The sequence below is a fragment of the Diachasma alloeum genome, unplaced genomic scaffold, assembly GCF_001412515.2.
Source record: "Diachasma alloeum isolate Michigan unplaced genomic scaffold, Dall2.0 Dall_scaffold_00845, whole genome shotgun sequence".
Lineage (NCBI taxonomy): Eukaryota > Metazoa > Arthropoda > Insecta > Hymenoptera > Braconidae > Diachasma > Diachasma alloeum.
Window position 1 is genome coordinate 21,852 of NW_021680969.1, and position 20,719 is coordinate 42,570.

The 20,719-nt window shown below is 34.6% G+C and overlaps 1 protein-coding gene and 1 long non-coding RNA gene across 5 annotated transcripts; one reads left to right on the forward strand and one right to left on the reverse strand.

The window, feature by feature from the left end:
• Positions 1 to 9,211: 9,211 nt before the first annotated feature.
• Positions 9,212 to 12,860, reverse strand: LOC107044948. 3 transcript variants are annotated; one of them, XR_001461387.1, is made up of 4 exons: positions 12,471 to 12,860; positions 12,214 to 12,304; positions 11,652 to 11,958; positions 9,212 to 9,791 (listed from the first exon to the last, which is right to left on the reverse strand). It is a non-coding gene; the product is annotated as an uncharacterized LOC107044948 (long non-coding RNA). The 3 variants fall into 3 exon arrangements; XR_001461386.1 differs by having other exon boundaries at positions 12,445 to 12,860; XR_001461388.1 differs by having other exon boundaries at positions 12,214 to 12,355; positions 12,445 to 12,860.
• Positions 12,861 to 12,979: 119 nt separating this feature from the next.
• LOC107044944 (survival of motor neuron-related-splicing factor 30) lies at positions 12,980 to 18,743 on the forward strand. 2 transcript variants are annotated; one of them, XM_015267030.1, is made up of 6 exons: positions 12,980 to 13,157; positions 13,284 to 13,507; positions 14,223 to 14,372; positions 14,718 to 14,723; positions 15,732 to 15,882; positions 17,814 to 18,743. In XM_015267030.1, the coding sequence occupies exons 1-6, from the start codon at positions 13,119 to 13,121 to the stop codon at positions 17,955 to 17,957; spliced, it is 714 nt and encodes a 237-aa protein (XP_015122516.1). In that variant the 5' UTR covers positions 12,980 to 13,118; the 3' UTR covers positions 17,958 to 18,743. The 2 variants fall into 2 exon arrangements, with proteins under 2 accessions (XP_015122516.1, XP_015122517.1); XM_015267031.1 differs by lacking the exon at positions 14,718 to 14,723.
• Positions 18,744 to 20,719: the final 1,976 nt, after the last annotated feature.

A 20,719-nucleotide genomic window follows, 5' to 3' on the forward strand; every position in this document is an offset into this window, starting at 1 on the left:
ACTCGAGTCTCTAATAAATCGATGGCTGGTCGATAACACGACCCCTATCTCCATAATCGACCAGCACTGGAGTCCCTAAGAAGTCGATGTCTGGTCGATATTATGGCCTTCACATCCAACATCGACCAATACTTGAGTTCCTGATAAGTCGATATCTAGTCGATAACACGACCGCGACCTCCATAATGGATCAGCACTCGAGTCCCTAATAAGTCGATTACTGGTCGATAGCACGACCCCGACCTCCAAAATTGACCGGCACTCGAGTCCCTATTGAGTCGATGTCTGGTCGGTAACACGACCCGGACCTCGCAAATCGACCAATACTCAAGTTCCTAATAAGTCCATGTCTGGTCAATAACATGACCGCGATCTCTATAATCGACTACCACTCGAGTCCCTAATAAGTCGATGACTGGTCGATAACACGACGTCGACCTCCAAAATCGACCAACACTCGAGTCCCTAATAAGTCGATGGTCAGTCGATAGCACGACCCCTACCTCCCTAATCGACCAGCGCTGGAGTCCCTAAGAAGTCGATGTCTGGTCGATATTATGGCTTTCACACCCAACATCGATCAATACTTGAGTTTCTAGCAAGTCGATAGCTGGTCGATGTCATAGCTTTCATACTCCACATCGACCAATACTCGACTCCCTATTGAGTCGACGGACAGTCGGTAACACGACCCCCACCTCTGAAATCGACCAGTATTCGAGTATCTAACAAGTCGATGGCTGGTCGATTGATAAGCTAGACACCCACATGACCATCGAATCAATCTCGACCACCTATCGACTGAGTGCACAACTCGATTTGGCCCTATCGACTGGTCCGTCAGGGAAGATAGTATCCTGTTACAAGCTGAGGCGTGTAGTACTAAAAATTATGATATTGAATTAATGAAAAAAATATTTTGAATTATCGAGGAATCAGAGGCTGGATATTTAATCTATGTTTCTGTGTTAATAAATTCAATGAAATTTTCTGAGCTTTTTTACAAAATTCTAGTAAATGGCTGTTGTAACTATATAGGAATTATATTGAAATTCAATTTTTATTAGTTTTTTGTGTGATTTTTATAGGAGATTTTTAATAGAAAACTCAATCATTCATGATTTTTCAATAGAAACCTTGAACATAAATCTTCTTTTTTTCCCAATGTATTTTAATTTCTCCTTCATGATAAAACTCACGAGAGAAAAACTTTGACAGTTCAAGTTCAAGAATTCTTGTAGGAAAAATAGATAGATTGACTTTTTTCTTAAATATCGTCTAGAAATGGCGTAAACAGATAGAATAGATTTTAAAGGTTTTTTTTTTAGAATAAAATTTTCAAAATAAATTCTAATATAATAACTGCAGAATTCTTCTAGAGTTCCAACAGAAATTTACTAGAATCTCTTAGAGAAAAGGCCATGTTTCTCTAATTATTTCAAAGTTGTTGATTACAAAGCATTTTTCTCAACGATAAGTTGATTGATTAAGTAGTGGAATATTTGAAGAGAGTTTATTGATCAATAAATCGATAATCTATTTTATAATGGAAATAATGGAAAAATGTTCCAAGCCATTTCAATCATTCATTAATTAGTCGCAGGAGTCTCTGGTCATTATTTGACAGCTTGATTTGAATTTTGGTTCCCACAGCCCTAATATGCTGACAAAAAATGACGTCAAAGTTTTTTGAACTCCAATTTATTAATTTTTCCATTTCCTTTATCAGAATCCGCCTGAGATAATTGAAACTTGATATAACGCCAATTGAAGGCCATAATTTCTCTACGGACTACAATTTTTCGAAATTTTTTAATCATACGTGTGGCAGTTTCGTAAAATGAATGATCGAAAAATTATCGAAAAAATCATAGTTCATCAACGCGGAATGGAGTTCAATTTGCAACGTACTAAAATACGTTTGTCTCAATTCTGAGCGAAAAAAAATGAAGGAAATAGAGGTCCAAAAACATTATCTTTTATTGTGTCACCATATTTTGTTTTGTTACAGAGCAAGGAAAAAATTGACGAAACCATCGAGGCCAGATTGATTGTTGCAAAGAAATGCAAACAGCCTGTTAAGCCCTTCGTTCTGGTCGTTGGGAGTACCATCGCAGTTGTAACTGATGTGTATGCCTGTATCGGAGAAGTGAAATACAAACTAACAACAGTCCTGCAGGCATTGGATGTTGTATTTAAATCATTTATTATTTTAAACATCAAGTTCCCTGTCGAAAGCCAGCATATCCTGGGTCTAATCAAAAAGACTTTGTACAACCTCGAGATGGACGACGATGGAGTGATCGCTGAGGTACTGACAGATCTAGCCCAGTACAAGTCCAAACGTGTCACAATCGTGGCGACATCTACTGACGAAGCACACACTGGAACAGGAGATTCAATGGACCTAGACGTTAACTAATGTAAGATTAATTTTCCCGCAAAAATTCAATTTCTTTTCTTCAATTTCGATAGAAACAAGTTTGTAATGAGTAGAATTGAATCACTCGCATTTTTTTTATACTGCCATTTTTTTTTCTTTTTTCTTTTTTTTCATTTTGTCACTTGGACCAATTTTTTTTGGTCACTCATAAGGAAGTCGTTATCTCTTCAACAGTTATTAATGTTAACTTTATAATGAGTCCAAAGAATACTGAATTTAAGAACCTACCCGCCTTAACTTCAGTAGTGATACAGAATGACTGAATATAGAGTTGATCTCATAGAAAATTATCTTTCAGGTTTTTTTGTAGCTTATTGTCAAGATTGTTGAAAAAATTTATATTTTGTCTATTTTAAGTTTATATTGAAAAAGTAAAGTTAGTAATTCTTGAATGTGTTCAATCTCAACAACAATCACAATGAACATAATGATATTTCCATGTCCTATTTGTTTAATCAAGTTCAACAAACCAGACATGCTCATCTTGCATGTCAAGATGATGCATAAGTCAGCTTATGGGAGGTTTTATTGTCCATATTCGGCATGTACTTCGTCCTTCAGTTCTATTCATAGTTATAAATCCCATTTACTAAAAACACATCGGGGGATGAATCAGTAAATTCAGAGCCGTGCCAATCTAGTAAAAAAATGATTCCAATTAAAAAAATACGATTAGATGAAGAGATCGAGCCACCCCAATTTGTTGAAACCACATTTGATCCAAAAATTACGGTTGAACCAATTCTACCATCAAATGGAGAATTCGTTCCGAATACATATCGATCAAGTATCCCGGAAGAATGTCAAGTCCCTCTGAGTTATCCCATGAATATCGAGAAAAATTTAGCAGGACCCTCTTCTGATCATAGTTCACTCAGTATTTTTTACACGAATTAGAGAGGAAACATACTAACGCGGCAGCCACTTTGGCATCGAAATTGTATGCTGATTGTTCATTGAATCGAACAACAGCTAACGATATTCTGAATACCATCAACGAATTCCAAGTCAATACAGTTCAAACTATTCGCGAAACCCATCATGTCTAATTGTTCTGAATCTTTAAAAATGAATATGACCCTCGATATTATTGAAAATACCTTATCTGATTTTCGCACTGAGTATAAATGTTTTGAGTTTTTTAAGAATCACGGTTATCTTATTCAACCAGAAACAATACCAATCGAGTCATTAGCGTCCCCTCAAACAGAAAAGGAAGCCCCCCCCCCAACGATGAGAAGATCTACCATTGAATTCGTTTCGATGAAGTCGGTATTGAAAAAGTTTTTAGAGATTCCTAACGTTTATAACTCAATTATGGATTCAATTAATCGAACCGACCCCACCGACGACATAATTTCTTCTATGCTACAGGGCGATGTGTGGAAAAAAATAAAAAATCACTTTGGAGATAAGAACGTAATGCCGTTGAATTTATTTTCTGATGCGTACGAATCAAATAATCCTCTGGGAAGCCATCGTGGTCTGAAAAAACTCAACGGAGTTTACTATTCTATAAGTTGCCTGCTCCCCCAGTTTGCAAGCCAATTGGAAAATTTGTTCCTTGCATAGATACACCTAGGGAAGGATTATGATCAATTCGGGAATAAAGTTATGTTTGCTCATTTGATAAAAGAGTTGGAGGAATTGGCGAGTGATGGCATCATAGTCGATATTGACGGGAAAAAAGAGACAGTTTATTTTGCAGTTGCAAGAATTTTGGGGGATAATTTAGGACTGAATGCTCTCCTAGGGTTCCAAAAGAGTTTTAACTCAATGTATTTCTGCAGGACCTGCGAAGCTACAAAAATAATGGTTAAAACACAAGTAAATGAAAATAAAAAGCTGTTACGCACGAAACTAAAGTATCAAAAAGATGTTTTGGATTCTACTCGTGGAATTAAAGAAGAATGCGTCTTCAATTCTGTAATTGGTCATATATGTGACGTACCAACCGTGGATCCAATCCACGATATAAATGAAGGAATTGCTCGATATGAAATCGGACAAATTCTACACCATTTTATTCTTGTGGAGAAATTTTTTCTGTGAAAGAGTTAAATAATCGATTATCGCGCGTGAACGTCGGTCTCCAACCAGGAACCAACCTCCCTCCCCCCTTCACTAGGAAACAAATGAAAGATAAATTAATCAAAATTACAGTATCAGAGATGGCCTTTATAATATTACATTTAGGTGTGCTTGTGGGGGACTTAGTACCTGTGGGTCACGAAGTATGAAAATTGTATAAAATGTTGAGACAAATTTATTGTTCAGTGATGGCTCCCAGTTTCACAGAAAAATCATCTAGGTCTTTGAAAAATCTCATCGCTAGACACCATAAACTCTATAAACAATTATTTGGAAACTTAAAACCCAAACACCATTTTTTATTGCATTACATTTTAGCTATGAAGAAGTTAGGTCCGCTCCGTTATGTCACAACAATCCGGTATGAAGGAAAGCATAAACAGTTCAAACATGCTGCTCATACTGTGACCTCTCGTCTGAATCCAGCTCACACACTTGCACAAAAACATCAGCTGCAATTAGCCTATCGACTCTATCTCAATAAACCGATGGAAAACCTACGAACATTCGGTAAACAATACGATTACCGCTTGTCACTCCTTGATAACGTCGATTTTTTTAGAAATGCTCTACCTGAGGACATAAGTGATGAGATTCAGTTGCTATCGTGGGTTAAATACAATGGTATCATGTACAGAGAAGATGGAGTAGTGTGCATAAAATAAAATAATTCCCTCCCATCTTTCGGAACGATTAAACATATCTTCATGTCCAATGACAAAATTTATTTTGTACTTCGTGGGTTAAAAACTGTGAAAATGATAGAACACATTCAAGCATATGAAGTGAATTCAACAGATGATTGGCACGTATAGACGAATACAGATTTGATTAGTCACTCTACTTATGATATTTTCTTTTTATCGTGTGGAACATCTGTTGTCTCCCTTCATTGATAATCTGAAATTTATTCCAGAACTGAAATGTTTATTGATAAATACTCCCACAAAATGATATGATAAGTGAAATGAGAAACAAACATTTAGGAACATTAAGTAGGAGAAAGAACTCAATGATGCTCCTCTTATGACAATCTGTCCTGTCGTAATTATTATTATTATTAGATTAAGAGTTACCGATGCATTCAAAAAATTTATGACTTCATATAATGTAATACAAAAGTATTTCCTGAATAAAATGAATAAAAAACCTATTCCATTGTATTGAATTTTCATTTATCAGGAATCAATAGAAGATAAATTGACACATTAGTGCAATACCTACAGGTAAGTAGTCTATTGGAATAATCGAATATATTGTTAGCTTCAATGGAGTAGATTTTAGAACGGAATATGCAGAGGGATTAAAAACTATAGGGGACTATCTAGATTCAGAAGTGCAGCACTATGCTAGTAATGCACTGATGATTTTCGGCGAAAGCAAAAAGTTCTTGAATTATTGGTCTGACTGTTTAAATTGAATCGAGATTGATTCGATGGAGAAAGAAAAACTTTTCAGATGATTGTATTGCAGCTTGAGCTTCTCATAATTAATTTCAATCAAAGAATTCCCATTCCAACATTGAAATATCGAAATAATAAGAGCAATCGATTTCGAGTTGAAATCGAATATATTATGGATTGCGCGTAGTTTGCTCAAGTTCGATTAAATTAGGGTTTCGATCAATTGTTATAGAATCACGATGAAACCAAGTCTAGATCGGATTTGATCAAGGGCACGTAGCTTCGCTTGCATTTTTCATTGTTTTATAAGAGAAATATCAGAGAATTGTTCCAATCTTTTATATTTTTCAATATAATTGAGAATTTTTCATCACCACCCAATGAGCCATTAGTTTTAACTACTTTTCTATTGAGAATTAATATTTCCAGCGATAGATGGCATTCGAAATCACATTGATGCTAAAATCTTTTCGATAGCGACACAGATTTCTTCAATCATTCTACAGGAGCGATAGCTTCCTGCAAGAACACTGGCGATCTACACTATGATTCAACTACTCTGATGAAATGAATATAGTTTCGTCCGCATTAAAAAATTGCTCACAATGAAGAAAAAAATTTATAAGTCGATTTCACTTAATTTCAACTGAAAATACCGTAATCAAATCGATGTCTTGGTGTTGCAATTCATTTTTTTTGGGACTATTCAAACCGATCAATTATTTCGATCAATCGTATATTTTCTATTTCTCAGAAATTTTTTCTCTCAGTGTAGGAAAGATGACTATGGGAACTGGGCCATAGCAATTCGTTTATAGGGAATCTGTTCATGGGAATTTGATTGTTTATAGAAATTGTTCCATGAATAACCATGGGATTTCTATCGGGGAGATGTCTATGGGAATTGAGCCATATGAAGTCTTTTATAGGGATTCGAATTTTTTATAGAAACTTTTCTATGAATAACCGTGGGTTTCCTATAGGAACGATGACTATGGGAAGTGGGCTATATGAATTCGTGTATAGGGATTTGCAATTTTCATAGAAACTATATTCTATAAATGACCATGGGATTTCTATGAGGGAGATGTCTATGGGAATTGGGCCATAGGAATTCGTTTATGGAGAATTTGATTGTTTATAGAAATTGTTCTATAAATGACCAAGGGATTTCTATCGGGGAGATGTCTATGGGAATCGAGCCATAGGAATTCGTTTATGGGGAATTTGATTGGTTATAGAGATTGTTCTATGAATAACCATGGGATTGCTATTGGGGAGATGTCTATGGGAATTGGGCCATAGGAATTCGTTTATGGAGAATTTGATTGTTTATAGAAATTGTTCTATCATTGACCATGGGATTTCTATCGGGGAGATGTCTATGGGAATCGGGCCATAGGAATTCCTTTATGGGGAATTTGATTGGTTATAGAGATTGTTCTATGAATAACCATGGGATTGCTATTGGGGAGATGTCTATGGGAATTGGGCCATAGGAATTCGTTTATGGAGAATTTGATTGTTTATAGAAATTGTTCTATCATTGACCATGGGATTTCTATCGGGGAGATGTCTATGGGAATCGGGCCATAGGAATTCGTTTATGGAGAATTTGATTGTTTATAGAAATTGTTCTATCATTGACCATGGGATTTCTATCGGGGAGATGTCTATGGGAATCGGGCCATAGGAATTCGTTTATGGGGATTCGAGTTTTTTAAAGAAACTTTTCTATGAATAACTGTAGGATTTCTATAGGAAAGATGACTATGGGAAGTGGGCTATATGAATTCCTATGGCCCGATTCCCATAGACATCTCCCCGATAGAAATCCCATGGTCAATTATAGAACAATTTCTATAAACAATCAAATTCCCCATAAACGAATTCCTATGGCCCAATTCGGATAGACATCTCCCCGATAGAAATCCCATGGTCAATTATAGAACAATTTCTATAAACAATCAAATTCCCCATAAACGAATTCCTATGGCCCAATTCGGATAGACATCTCCCCGATAGAAATCCCATGGTCAATTATAGAACAATTTCTATAAACAATCAAATTCCCCATAAACGAATTCCTATGGCCCAATTCGGATAGACATCTCCCCGATAGAAATCCCATGGTCAATTATAGAACAATTTCTATAAACAATCAAATTCCCCATAAACGAATTCCTATGGCCCAATTCGGATAGACATCTCCCCGATAGAAATCCCATGGTCATTTATAGAACAATTGCTATAAACAATCAAATTCCCCATAAACGAATTCCTATGGCCCAATTCGGATAGACATCTCCCCGATAGAAATCCCATGGTCATTTATAGAACAATTGCTATAAACAATCAAATTCCCCATAAACGAATTCCTATGGCCCAATTCGGATAGACATCTCCCCGATAGAAATCCCATGGTCATTTATAGAACAATTGCTATAAACAATCAAATTCCCCATAAACGAATTCCTATGGCCCAATTCGGATAGACATCTCCCCGATAGAAATCCCATGGTCATTTATAGAACAATTGCTATAAACAATCAAATTCCCCATAAACGAATTCCTATGGCCCACTTCCCATAGACATCTCCCCAATAGAAATCCCATGGTCATTTATAGAATATAGTTTCTATGAAAATTGCAAATGCTTATACACGAATTCATATAGCCCACTTCCCATAGTCATCTTTCCTATAGGAAACCCACGGTTATCCATAGAAAAGTTTCTATAAAAAATTCGAATCCCTATAAAAGACTTCAAATGGCTCAATTCCCATAGACATCTCCCCGATAGAAATCCCATGGTTATTCATGGAACAATTTCTATAAACAATCAAATTCCCATGAACAGATTCCCTATAAACGAATTGCTATGGCCCAGTTCCCATAGTCATCTTTCCTATAGATATTCCATGGTTATTTAAACAATGTTCTCCCTGAATAAAAAATCCTATAAGTTATCCTACAAAAAATCCTCTATAGATCTTTCATCTATAGGAAATCTTAATTCCCGCAGACTTGGGAACGAAATCCTATAGAAAGTGTTTCAATTCTCCATAGAATTGTTCTATAGGCAAACCTATAGGAAATCCTATAGGAAATCCTGTAGGATAAGCCTATTGAATTTTTTCATACGTGACTCTAAAGACATTGCCGAATGCTTGACCACAGATGATTATCAGTACATTTGTAAACTAAAGTACCTATTCTATGATGCTACTCAAAGAGTATTGAGTAAAGTAGAGGCTCAGATCTCGANATCGACATGCCATAAGAAGTTTGGCCCAGGGACTTTATACTTCCTTCTTGTCAATCTATGGCGTTGTCTATTTTCGATTCCTTCAGGATCTAATAAGTGTAAAATTTCATAAACCGTCTCTCTACGAACTTTCAGCCCATAAGTTTGCGACAACCTCCGCCACATCGATTTATAACCGAGGCATGATCCACTTGCACCTAATTCATCAATCATCGCACTGCATATACACTCTAACGAGTCCTCGGTGATATTTTTCCTTTTTAACCGCATTTTCTTCAATATTCTACACAATTGTCTTAATGATATTGCAATATCGTGATACTTGGATAATAAACTAGTTATTTCTGGATACGTATAGCCTTCTTCGAAATAATTTTGTATGTGTTGTTCTCTCGACATATTTTAATCCCTCCTGTATATTGATGTTCGAATTTCGATAGTTTTTATCGTAAGACATGAAGAGAGGATGGGTATCCACAATACACTCACTGGTTGCTATCGAAAATTTTTATTGATTTCTATTGATTTTTTTTTCCGGAATAAAAGTAGGAGCTTCAATTCGTTATTTTTCTTCATGACGAATGACCTGGAAAAAAAATTTCAACACCTTATTTAATTATGTATATAATTAAATAATTTGGACTGAAATGTTACGAGATATTTCTCCGTAATGGCACTCATTAAGGATAAAATTTCATAATTACAACCAATCAACTTATGTCGTCCCCTTGATAAATCAATCAACTCACTTCGTAATGAGTAAATTTCAATGCAAAGTTTGAGAAATATTTCATGTCGGGATTTTCCTTCCCTGAAAAAAAAAATCTTTGACATTCAACCTCATGGAGTTGACTCAACGATGGAAAGAACGATCAAGTTATCTGCGTACGTTTCACCACTCTGAATACGAATGAATAAATCATAAAATAGTTGAATGATCAACGTACTTTCTCCTTGAACAATTCTGCCGTTATTCATGAGTTATAATTGTCAAAAGCGTTTCGAAAAATTATGAAGAACAAATTTAATCATCCATTTATTCTAGGAAGGGAAGATTCTTCACTAACAGATGAGGAAGAATTTTGTATTTTTAATTTTGGGTCAATTTTAATCTGTGGCCCAGGGCTTCAAATACTCCAGAAAATTATCTCAGAAAAAATAATGATTTGATCAATGGATATTTTCTGTGGAAAGTTCAATTTCCCCAAAAATTTCTAACATTTAATGATAAAAAATTTGCGAAATGAGGAAAAGCAAAAAAAAGAAAGAATCTTTGATATATCTTGAAACACCATTAGGTGTATCGAATAAAAGAGTTGAATTTCTGACATTCACCGGCCGACCCCTAACAATTATCTAATCATGTAATTAAGCTGTATGAACTATTGAAACTCCATAGAAGTTTTGACGCTTGAATGAGAATTAATAAATAAAAAGAACAAATTAATTTATTGCTAATAATATTATAAATAATTACTACGTGCCGAAGAAGGAACTTGCTAATGGTCCTTTTCTCTACGCTGAATTGCCACAAATATTGTATCCATGTTTCTTTAAAGCTATTTTTTTCGTTCTTTTATTTCGATGTTTCTTGAGGGTAGAAACAGTCTGTAGCCCCTCAACACCCCTTGCCTGTGAGGCTTTAATTGTTTTAATTATATTCCAATTAGCGAACAAAGCAACATACACAACAAGAAAAGTCGTTTCGAAGAAACGTGCACGTAATACTCGTCTCAATTCTGAGCAAAAAGAGCACCATAACCGAAAATAATTCACAGAAATTTTAACGAAAAAATAGACGACAAACTGTAGTTAAATAATTCATGTAAGGAGAGAAATTGAATTGAGAATAACATAATTTCAAAAGGAGAATAAGCAATCACTGATATTTGATTTACCCGGAGGATAATGGAGAATGAATCACCACGATTCGTTTTTTTTTATTAATATCTATTGACATATTTCATCACTTTTTATTTTAATGATATTTAGCCAATGATTCTGAAGAGTTAAATGTTCAATCTTCTCAATAATCAGTTGCTTCACTCCAAGACGTTATAAGTCTTTTTTGGGAGGTAATTCTTTTAGTTACACAAGAATGTTCAACATTTTTTATCGTGCAACCAGTTATTATGGACATCATTTCAAAATTTACGAAAAACAATGAAGAATTGTGGTTCACGGATTATCACGATGAGGGTTTGGTATAAGAGGAAATGTCACAAGACATGTTGTGTAGAAAACTTGTTTCTCTAACAAAAAAGTATCGAGGCATTTACTCGTAAATCCACTCCTTCATGAAATAATCCTGGATTGAACAAAAGGTATTTCTTAATGCTCTCTTTTCTACAGAACAATTATCTTTAAAATGGAAAAAAGGATCTAAATAGCGAACGACGTACTAAAACATTTTTTTTCATGAGCAAAGAACTACAAATATACCTACTTCACATGAATTATTCCAAATGAATGAAGAAAATTGAACACTCCTCACATTTGTCAATTATTTTACGTCTATTTGTATCCGGATTTATCCAGTGAATGTTCTATTTATTGATTCATCATTTTGTTCAGTTGTTTTTTGGAGTATAAATTAGAGGTAGTGGAATACCAGGGATTCCAATCGAGTCTGCACTACTGCCTCTTTGCGTTAAGTCTCCTGGTGGAGCTGGGTAAAAACCTCGTTGTTAGGGAGCTGGACGTATTGGACTACAGAACCATGGATAGAAACAGCTCTTCACAGATGATTGAACCTTTTAGAATAAATTTTCAATGATTATTCATTGTCCTTGAGGGTGGGGTGTATTGAGTTTCGGGGGAATAGGTCAGAAAATACATGCAGTAAAGAGTTTCATGAGCAAAAGAGAGCCTTTTGACTTTTGCTATAGAATTTTCTGGAAGAATTCTTCATTTACTTATATATGTGACAAGTCCAGGAAGACGACAACAAATTTGTAAAATGTTCAAAGAATGAAAAATTCCAAAAATCATTTATTTATTCAACTCACCCTTCGTGATTGTTTATCAGAATCCGTGGCACTGCTATCAGTCAATTCAATGTTGAAAAATTTATCCACCAAGGACAGAATACCATAAATTCTGTGAAGATAATCAAAAATAAAATGTCAGTACGTTCGATCATCAGTCAATCTAAATAGAGGAATAGCGAATTTAAACAATTGATTAATTAATAGCTCAAAATTAATAATTCATGTACTTTATTTATATTTCTTACTTACGCATTTCCACTAACGCTTTCTTTTACCTTTGCCTGTAGTATATGCTCATTGGTTTTATCATGAGAAACTCAATGTGCTCTGATAAAAACAGTATGTAACTGCAAATGTTTGTGGATTTTAGAATTTGTGTTCCACTTTCAAAGGTGAATTTACTTTTATAATCGACAAAAATGAATGTGTTGACAATAAAGTTCTTTGTCCACTGAATCCCCCCTGTTATGTTAATTCATTTTTGTTGCACAAAGTTCCAGATTTAGTCCAATGTTAGCTCCAATTGGACAAGTATTTAAGGTTAGATGTCAGTTGGTGACTTTAATATTTCGCGGTCGACGAACTACGTTAGTCACCCAAAACTGTTTGCGAGTGGAGACGCATGACCTCCATACTCCCTCCACTCGATGGCATGACCGGGCTTCCGTAGACAGCGGGACTGCTACTGCCGAGTTACTCGCACAGGCAGAGGTCGCCCAGCCGTCAGATTCGACCGTGGCGGCATCCCGCCGTTGGGGTCGAACTACTTTTGGCTTGGTGTCAGTCCAACCCTGAGATCTGAGCCTCTACTTTAGTCAATCCTCTTTGGTGCTATGTACGCTTGTTAGTAAGCCAAACAATAATCAATGAATTATTAATATCAAAGTTAATTCGAACATTTCTAACGTGTTTTACTGATAATCATGGACGATCTGCAGAATTATAAATTGCAGCTTCAACAAGTGAGCCTTCTCTATTCGTTGAATCTCATGCATAACCTTGACTATTAGCCTCTCATTGTCGAATATCCATACAAATAACGGGATATTTTTGGGTTTTGGTTCATTCCTATTGTTTCTTTTTTGAAGGTTGAAGCTGCGTTGACGACTGATCCCACTAATGAGGAATTGTTAAAACTGAAAATTGATCTTGAGGAGGTTATTGAGCTGACACAAGACCTCATAAAGTCACAGCAACAGGAGAAGAGGCAGAGCAATGGCATGGACGCCAAGGATCCCATTCTCTTGGCTGTTTTGGCGAATAAGTGGAAAGTTGGGGACTCGTGTATGGCACCTTGGAGTGAGGATGGGAAGTAAGTGGAGGATTACTTCTTTATGTTAATAATTATAATCGATATTTCACAATTTAACAAATCAATCGATTTTGCAAAATGATTTATTGAATTTTAGAATACTTGTTATGAGGATATGTATCTGCGAGCATAATAATGTTTTCATATTTAACCAGATAATGTAAAAATTCAATTTCACGAACTGATTACTCAATTTCAAAATATTCATGAATCATAGGAACAAGTGGTCTTCGAGGAAGATGTCAAAGACCTTTTTGATTGAGAAGGTAACTCTTCACAAACAGGTCTTGTGATAATTGGTCCTGATTCGAAAATTCACAGTAATAAGTCAGTATTTACGTTTTACAGAGTTCATTTTTTCTTTTCAATTTAATGTCTCATAATTTCCAACAGTGTCTTCTTATTTTTATTTTTAATTAAATTCACTATTCATTGAGGCAATGAATTATGTTTTTCATACCAATTAATTCTTTACATTTTCTATAATTTAATGATTATTTTGAAAATAAAAGAATTGAGATAAAAATGTTCAGCTACTTTTTTTTACAGAGGAGTAAATTTCCAAAAAAAGATTCTCTTGGCAATTTGCCGTAGTATCGCTCATTAGCGAGATAATTGGACAATAATCATGAATTTCATTCATATCGACTCGAATTTTTCTTCAACACTTCTACACTGAATTGATTAATCCTGTTCCCGTTCTTCATTCGTTCAGATATTACGAGGCCACGATAGATGCAATAAACGAGGATGGTCTTGTGAATATAACATTCAATGAGTTCAAAAACACAGACGTTACAATGCTAAACCAATTGAAATCAGTTGCAAAGAGGCCTGCGTCTGATTGGGCAGATCAAAAGTCCAAGTGAGTATTTCCATTACTTGAACAATTAAAATCATAATTATCATAAATGATAATATCATTGGAAAATATGTCCAGTACAGAAAATATTAAAATTCTGTTTCTCTAATTTGATTCATTTTCATGATTCCAATGAATTTATTTTGACGAATTTATCACAAGCTTTGATGATTTTATTAATCCTACGCTTTTTCTTTCTTCCCGTTGATTGAATTATGAAATAATCGACTTCTGAAATAACGGCGAATGCTTGTTGAACTACCACCATGAACCACTTGTCCTTCCAATAAATCAATGTTAAAACATTCCAATATTGTCCCACGCCGATAAAAAAATCGTGATCTGCAGGAGAAGGTAACAATAATTTTAATCATTTTATTTTGGATTTGTTTCGAGCACTTGCATACTCATTTTATTTTTGAATGGAGACAATTGGATAGTTGAATGTTGATCGTTTTCTCAAAAATCAAAATTTTTTTTCCATTTTAAAGGCAAATTCTATAATTATTTAAACGGATGAAGAATCGAGATTATTGATATCTGAATAGAATTAGTTGAAGTAGTTTTGTCGGAATGGGAAAAAAGAATTTTTTTCTTATACACGGGGTTTCACTACTGGAAGACTTTGAAAGTAAACAAAAATAGAGGCCAATGTGACAAAATATATTCAATCTAGTGACCAAGGAAAAATCTTAGGTACCCATGCTAGGCAAGCAATGCAGATATTTGAAACTTCGAGCGCCCATATATAACTTCATGCTAATGCCGACATTCAGTGCATATTGTCTATTTCATTTCAACATAAAGCATATAACTCTGTCGATCAGTTGAAAAAAAAATCAAATGTTTTTGAGTGTTTGTGATTTTGGGAAAACATTCTTGAAGGGTAGAAAATGGTTGAAGTTGAAATATCTCCTGTTGTTAATTATCGAACTGTTCAAGCATATGGTTTAGTTCACGAGAAAATGTCGAAAGACCTTTTATGTTAGAAAATTCCTTGGCTAAAAACAGGTCCAAATTCCTAAATTTTGTCATATACTTACATAATTCAATAATTAGTAATTTAGCAAATCCAGGGGAATTCAAATTTTTGTCAATTAGGTGATTATGTTGTTAATGAGAAATTTTTCTTCAATAATTCACTTATCAACAGAACTGTTCAAATTTTCCATTCAAAGATGATCATAACTTCAATTTCCATTATTAATCAACGAATGAATGCGTTGGAAACGAAGTTTGAAGTGAAAAGTATGTGTTTTTTCCCTCACCGAACTAAATATTCAAATATTTGTCATTTGTGATATCATGTTTGATTGATTTTCCTTTAAATACCGTCAATATCGAATTGGATTGGTTTCACAGGAAAATGCAGGTAGCAGCTGCAGTGGGGACGGATCCCACCAAACAGAGGGAGTACCTCAAGAAAAAGAAACAGAAAAAGTTACAGCGTTTCAAAGAACTCGAGGAGGAGCGCGAACAGGAGAAGAATAAGTGGCTAGCGTTTTCGACGAAGGTGATATTAATCTTCTATTATTGAAGGGGGCAAACGACCTCAAAATCCTAGTAATATTCCGTGAAAATTTCTGATTTTTTTTCATAATTCTTATTTGAATGTGACAAAATTTCATGTCACATGAGTCATACTATTAAAATTTTTTCTTCCATTTTATTTTTCCCCGTTATGAAGAAATGTGTTTTAAATTTTCGTACGTCTTTCGATCAGGATTGCGATAAAGAAACAAAGTTTAAAAATATTGACAATTGTTGGGGCAGAAAAACATTGTGCACGATTGCAGATACAAAAAAAGTTTTCAATGTCCAGGACTAAGGTACTGACTTTAAGAAGCACATGGTTCTACTGTCGCTGTCAAAAATAGAGACCACTCGAAATAAACGTCTATAACTCGACGAAAAAAAAATCGTAAAAATATGAGACCAATTGCGCTGTGTAATATAAGTATTTCACTCGCCCAATACGAAGTTTCAAGTTTTTAATTTGATTAGTTTATTTATAATCCACGTGAGAAGCCGAAAAACCCCCCGATTTTCAGGGTCCGTAAAAGTCGGCAAACTTTGAACCGCTACCATAGGTACGAAAATTTTTTTTAAAAAGTTGTCAATTTTTTGAGAGATTCGTTGAATCCTTGGGAAGCCAACGAGAGAAGAAAAAACTCAATATTGTAATAATTATTCATTTAATTAATAGAAATGTCGACTGCGGCTATCTCGTTGTAGAATTGCCGAACCGACCTAAAAAAAACGATGCATTCTGAATTCAGTGTAAAACACATTCCTGTCAATATTTTTCTTATAAACAATCTCCGTTGATTTAAAAAAAAATCGAGAGAATTCGTTAAAAAAAGTGCTGTTAAAACTGTGTTTTACATTGAATTCAGAATGCATCGTTTTTTTTTTTCTGGTCGGTTCGGCAATTCTACAACGAGATAGCCGCAGTCGACATTTCTATTAATGAAATAAATAATTATTACAATATTGATTTTTTTCTTCTCTCGCTGGCTTCCCAAGGGTTCAACGAATCTCTGGAAGAATTAACGATTCAAAAAAAGAAATTTCGTACGTATGGTAGCGGTTCAAAGTTTGCCGACTTTTGCGGACCCTGAAAATCGGGGGGTTTTTCGGCTTCTCACAACGATTATAAATAAAGTAATCAAATTAAAAACTTGAAACTTCGTATTGGGCGAGTGAAATACTTATATTACACAGCGCAATTGGTCCCATATTTTTACGATTTTTTTTCGTCGAGTTATAGACGTTTATTTCGAGTGGTCTCTACTTTTGACACCGACAGTAGAGACGACGAATATTTAAAAGGGATAAAATTCTGACGTAATTGAACATTAATTCAGCATTAATTAAATTGAAGGGTCAGATAACATCCTTTGAATAATAAAGGATTTATAGCCATGAGAATATGAATTGTAGAACATGTAAAATCATCAGTAGATCAAGAATTTTTTTGATTCAAGAATCCCAAAGTTTTGAATTCCACAATCAGTTTTCCTGAATGAGAAAAAATATGTCTTACTTTTTGTACAATTATCCTAGACTTAAGTAGAAATTACTGAGGATTAGTACTTTTTCTTCTGATCTTTAGAGAAAACTTTTTTGAAATAATTGAAAATTTATGAGCATAGCCTGAAAATCCTGAAATGCGTAGATTTTACTCGAAACTAGAAACTTTTTCCTCTGTGTAGTAGTATGTATGTATTGTATAGTATTCCAAATTCCAAGTGGGGACTGGAATTTAATTCAATAATCTTGCATATCAATAGTTATGTTTGTCATATTTTCAAATGTTTTTAGGTTACTATCGGGTCATTGACAATTCATTTCCCACTGAATATTTCTAGGTTTTTAAAGAAGTGCTCCGCTTGAAGAATAATCATTCCTGAATAATAATATTCAACAATTGTACTTTTTCAGTCAGCGAAGAAAGGAGTCGTTAAGAAAAGTATATTTGCAACACCTGAAAACGTTAATGGTAGAGTAGGAATTGGCACTTGTGGTGTTAGTGGTAAAGAAATGACCAAGTTTAGCAATGGTGAAAAATGGAGACGTGGCACCTAAGGATCTCATTCATCCTTATTGTACATAAATGCATAAGATAAATCCAAATGTTGATTTAAGGATAAATAATATTAAGAAGTATATCGATATTACCGTATCCTTGATATAATATCAGTGCAAATTTGCATTAATCAACCAATTGTTATTATAGGGTTTCGCACTCGGCAGAAGGAAGTATATGTCTTTCAACTACCTTTCTCTTCCTTTTTTAAAATTATAATCATAATTGATTTCGTGGAGGAGTCGGCACATAAGAATTTGAGGTTTTTGGAAATTATTGAATTATTTGAGTAGCTGATGATGTGAGGAAACCTTTTTTGTAGAGGAATTTTATAAGCTACGAAGACTTCCTCTGCACTAACTTGACGTGTTCTTGACTTTTTCTCTGCAGAATATTCATTACTGAAATCGTTCCATAATTGGATGGAGAACAATATCCTCCCTTCTGGAAAGAACATCGCCCTTCAGTTTTTAATAAATATCCCTGAAATTAAGGGCGGTGGAGAAATTTTCATGAAGATATTCTCTGTAAAGAAAATCAATAGCTAAAAGGAAGTTCGAACGAAAATTTATCCACCTTCCTTGGAATCAACGATATTTATAGAAAGCTTATTTGAGAGTTGAAGTTGACTTCTCTTTTGTTACTACTTCCTCGCCGGAGACAATTCTTATTTTTTTTTGTAATTATTATCATCGTGTTCGATTGTTTGGAACTGTGAAAAACCCCGTTGGTGAAAATGTATGGTAGAATTGAGAAATTTTGTATTAAAAAATGAAAACATGAAATAGAGAAATAATTTTTTTCTAGGAGAAATGGACGTATGTTTGAGTGACTGCAGATTCTTTAGATTAGACGAATCACTTTCTTGATCGCTGAAAGATTCATTTGTAAGTGGTGATTTATCAGGTCAAATAAATGTCTATTTTCGTGAGAAGGCCCGGTAAACCGCGATTCTAACCTCGCTTCGCTCGGTTAGATCGCGGTTTACGGGCCTTCTGACGAAAAATTGCATTCATCACACGGTCCAAAAGTATTTTCTGACGAATGTGATTATAGAATGTGATTACGAATGTGTTCGGCTCGGCCTACAAAGCCACATTCGTCAGAAAATACTTTGTGGACCTTGTGATGAAAATAACTATTTAAGGCCGAAAGCATAACTTCTATCCCTATTCTCATCTTTTATTACAAAATTGGAAGAATAATTTCTTTCACTATTTTTATAACGGTGAAAAGATCGCGTGATTCATAAAAAATCGATTGACATTTTCTCTTAGGCCCGGTTGCACCACCCCCTGTTAAAGTTACCAGCCAGTAAACCTCTGGTAAATCTTTGATAAATTTTATTCGGATGTTACTGGAGGTTTATCGAGAGTCTACTTAACAGAGATTTATCCCCCCGGTAAATGTCTGTTACGTAATCCTCAATTAGTTTGCAATGATTTCATTTTTTGAACTTTGAAATGTTTGAGTTTTTGAGTTCGATTTTTCATTTTAAACTTTTAGGAAACATTTAAAAAATCCGAAAAAAATTGGAATGTCTGCTTTTGGAACAGAATTGATACAATAATTAGAAAATTGCAATATTTGAAAATTAGGGGAGAGTGGGGCGAAGTGAAACGACCCGGCAAAGTAAAGCGAGGGGTAGAATGAAACGCGGAGGAAAGTGAAACGGTAGCGAATTTCATTCTTAAGGGTCAAATAGTTTTGAGTGTCAAATGAGAGAGTGATCAAGAGGATCGAAAGTTCTTAAAGGTCAAGTGGGAGAGACAAGTACAGTAATCAGAAGAGTCGAATAGGAGAGAAAGGGGCAGAGATTACTCTACTTGTTTCTGCCATAAGACCCTGAAAAAGTTGCAGCCATCTGATTTCTTCCACTGTTTCTCAAAACTGTTCGCCCCTTCGTAATTTTTTTTGGTAACGGGATAGAGGGGCAAAAGGGACCGTGTGGGTAAGGGGACCGTTTCATTTAAGGGGAGGATTATATATCTTGAAAAACGAAAAATCAGTGCAAAAAAAGATTGTTTATTGTATGTTTGCCCCCCAGGCGCTTGAAATCTAAAAAAATAGTCCAGTGGACTCAATTTCAGAGCTACGAGGGTCTTATTTTTCTCAAATTTTTTAAAAATATGTATAGAACAATAATTACGAGGTACTTGTTTCAAACTCAACTCCTAAATAGTCAATTCCGTGACTTTTTTCATTTAAAAAATCAATATTCCTGTAAAATAGCCAGGAAAATAATCCTGAAAATAATTATAGTATCTTGGATGTGAGGAAAAAATTTAGAAGTATTCATTCTCCGGGCTGTTTTGCTTGAATATTGCAATTTTTTATTCGGAAAAGAATGAAATTGGTTATTTAGAAGTCGAATTTCGAAAAAGTACCTCGTAATTGTCATTCTACAGATCTTTTGAAAAATTTTGAAAACTATAGATTCTGAGATTTTCAATCATCAAGTTTGTCTATTGAAGTAGCTCCACCCTCACGATAAATTTGAAAATCATTAAAAACTGCAAGGAATTCCCAGAAAATTCGATTTGGAAGCGTATTTTTTTCTCAATTTAATGGTCGTTTGGATTTTTTAGTGGAAAAATGGTGGAAAATCAGGATTTAAACCAGTGCGGGGCTGTTCATTTATTACGAAAGACATTCAGAGGGGAGTCCTAGGATTTCTGAGTTCATTATTTAGGGGGAGGGGAGGAGAGTGAAAATTTCATATAAATACGGGAAAAAGTCACGTGTTACCAAATAAAATCTC

Coding starts and splice junctions, on each gene's coding strand:
- LOC107044944 (XM_015267030.1), top strand. CDS start 13,119: ATGGACGATCTGCAGAATTATAAATTGCAGCTTCAACAA. Junction 13,158..13,283: donor ATAAATTGCAGCTTCAACAA/GTGAGCCTTCTC, acceptor TCTTTTTTGAAG/GTTGAAGCTGCGTTGACGAC. Junction 15,883..17,813: donor GGCTAGCGTTTTCGACGAAG/GTGATATTAATC, acceptor GTACTTTTTCAG/TCAGCGAAGAAAGGAGTCGT.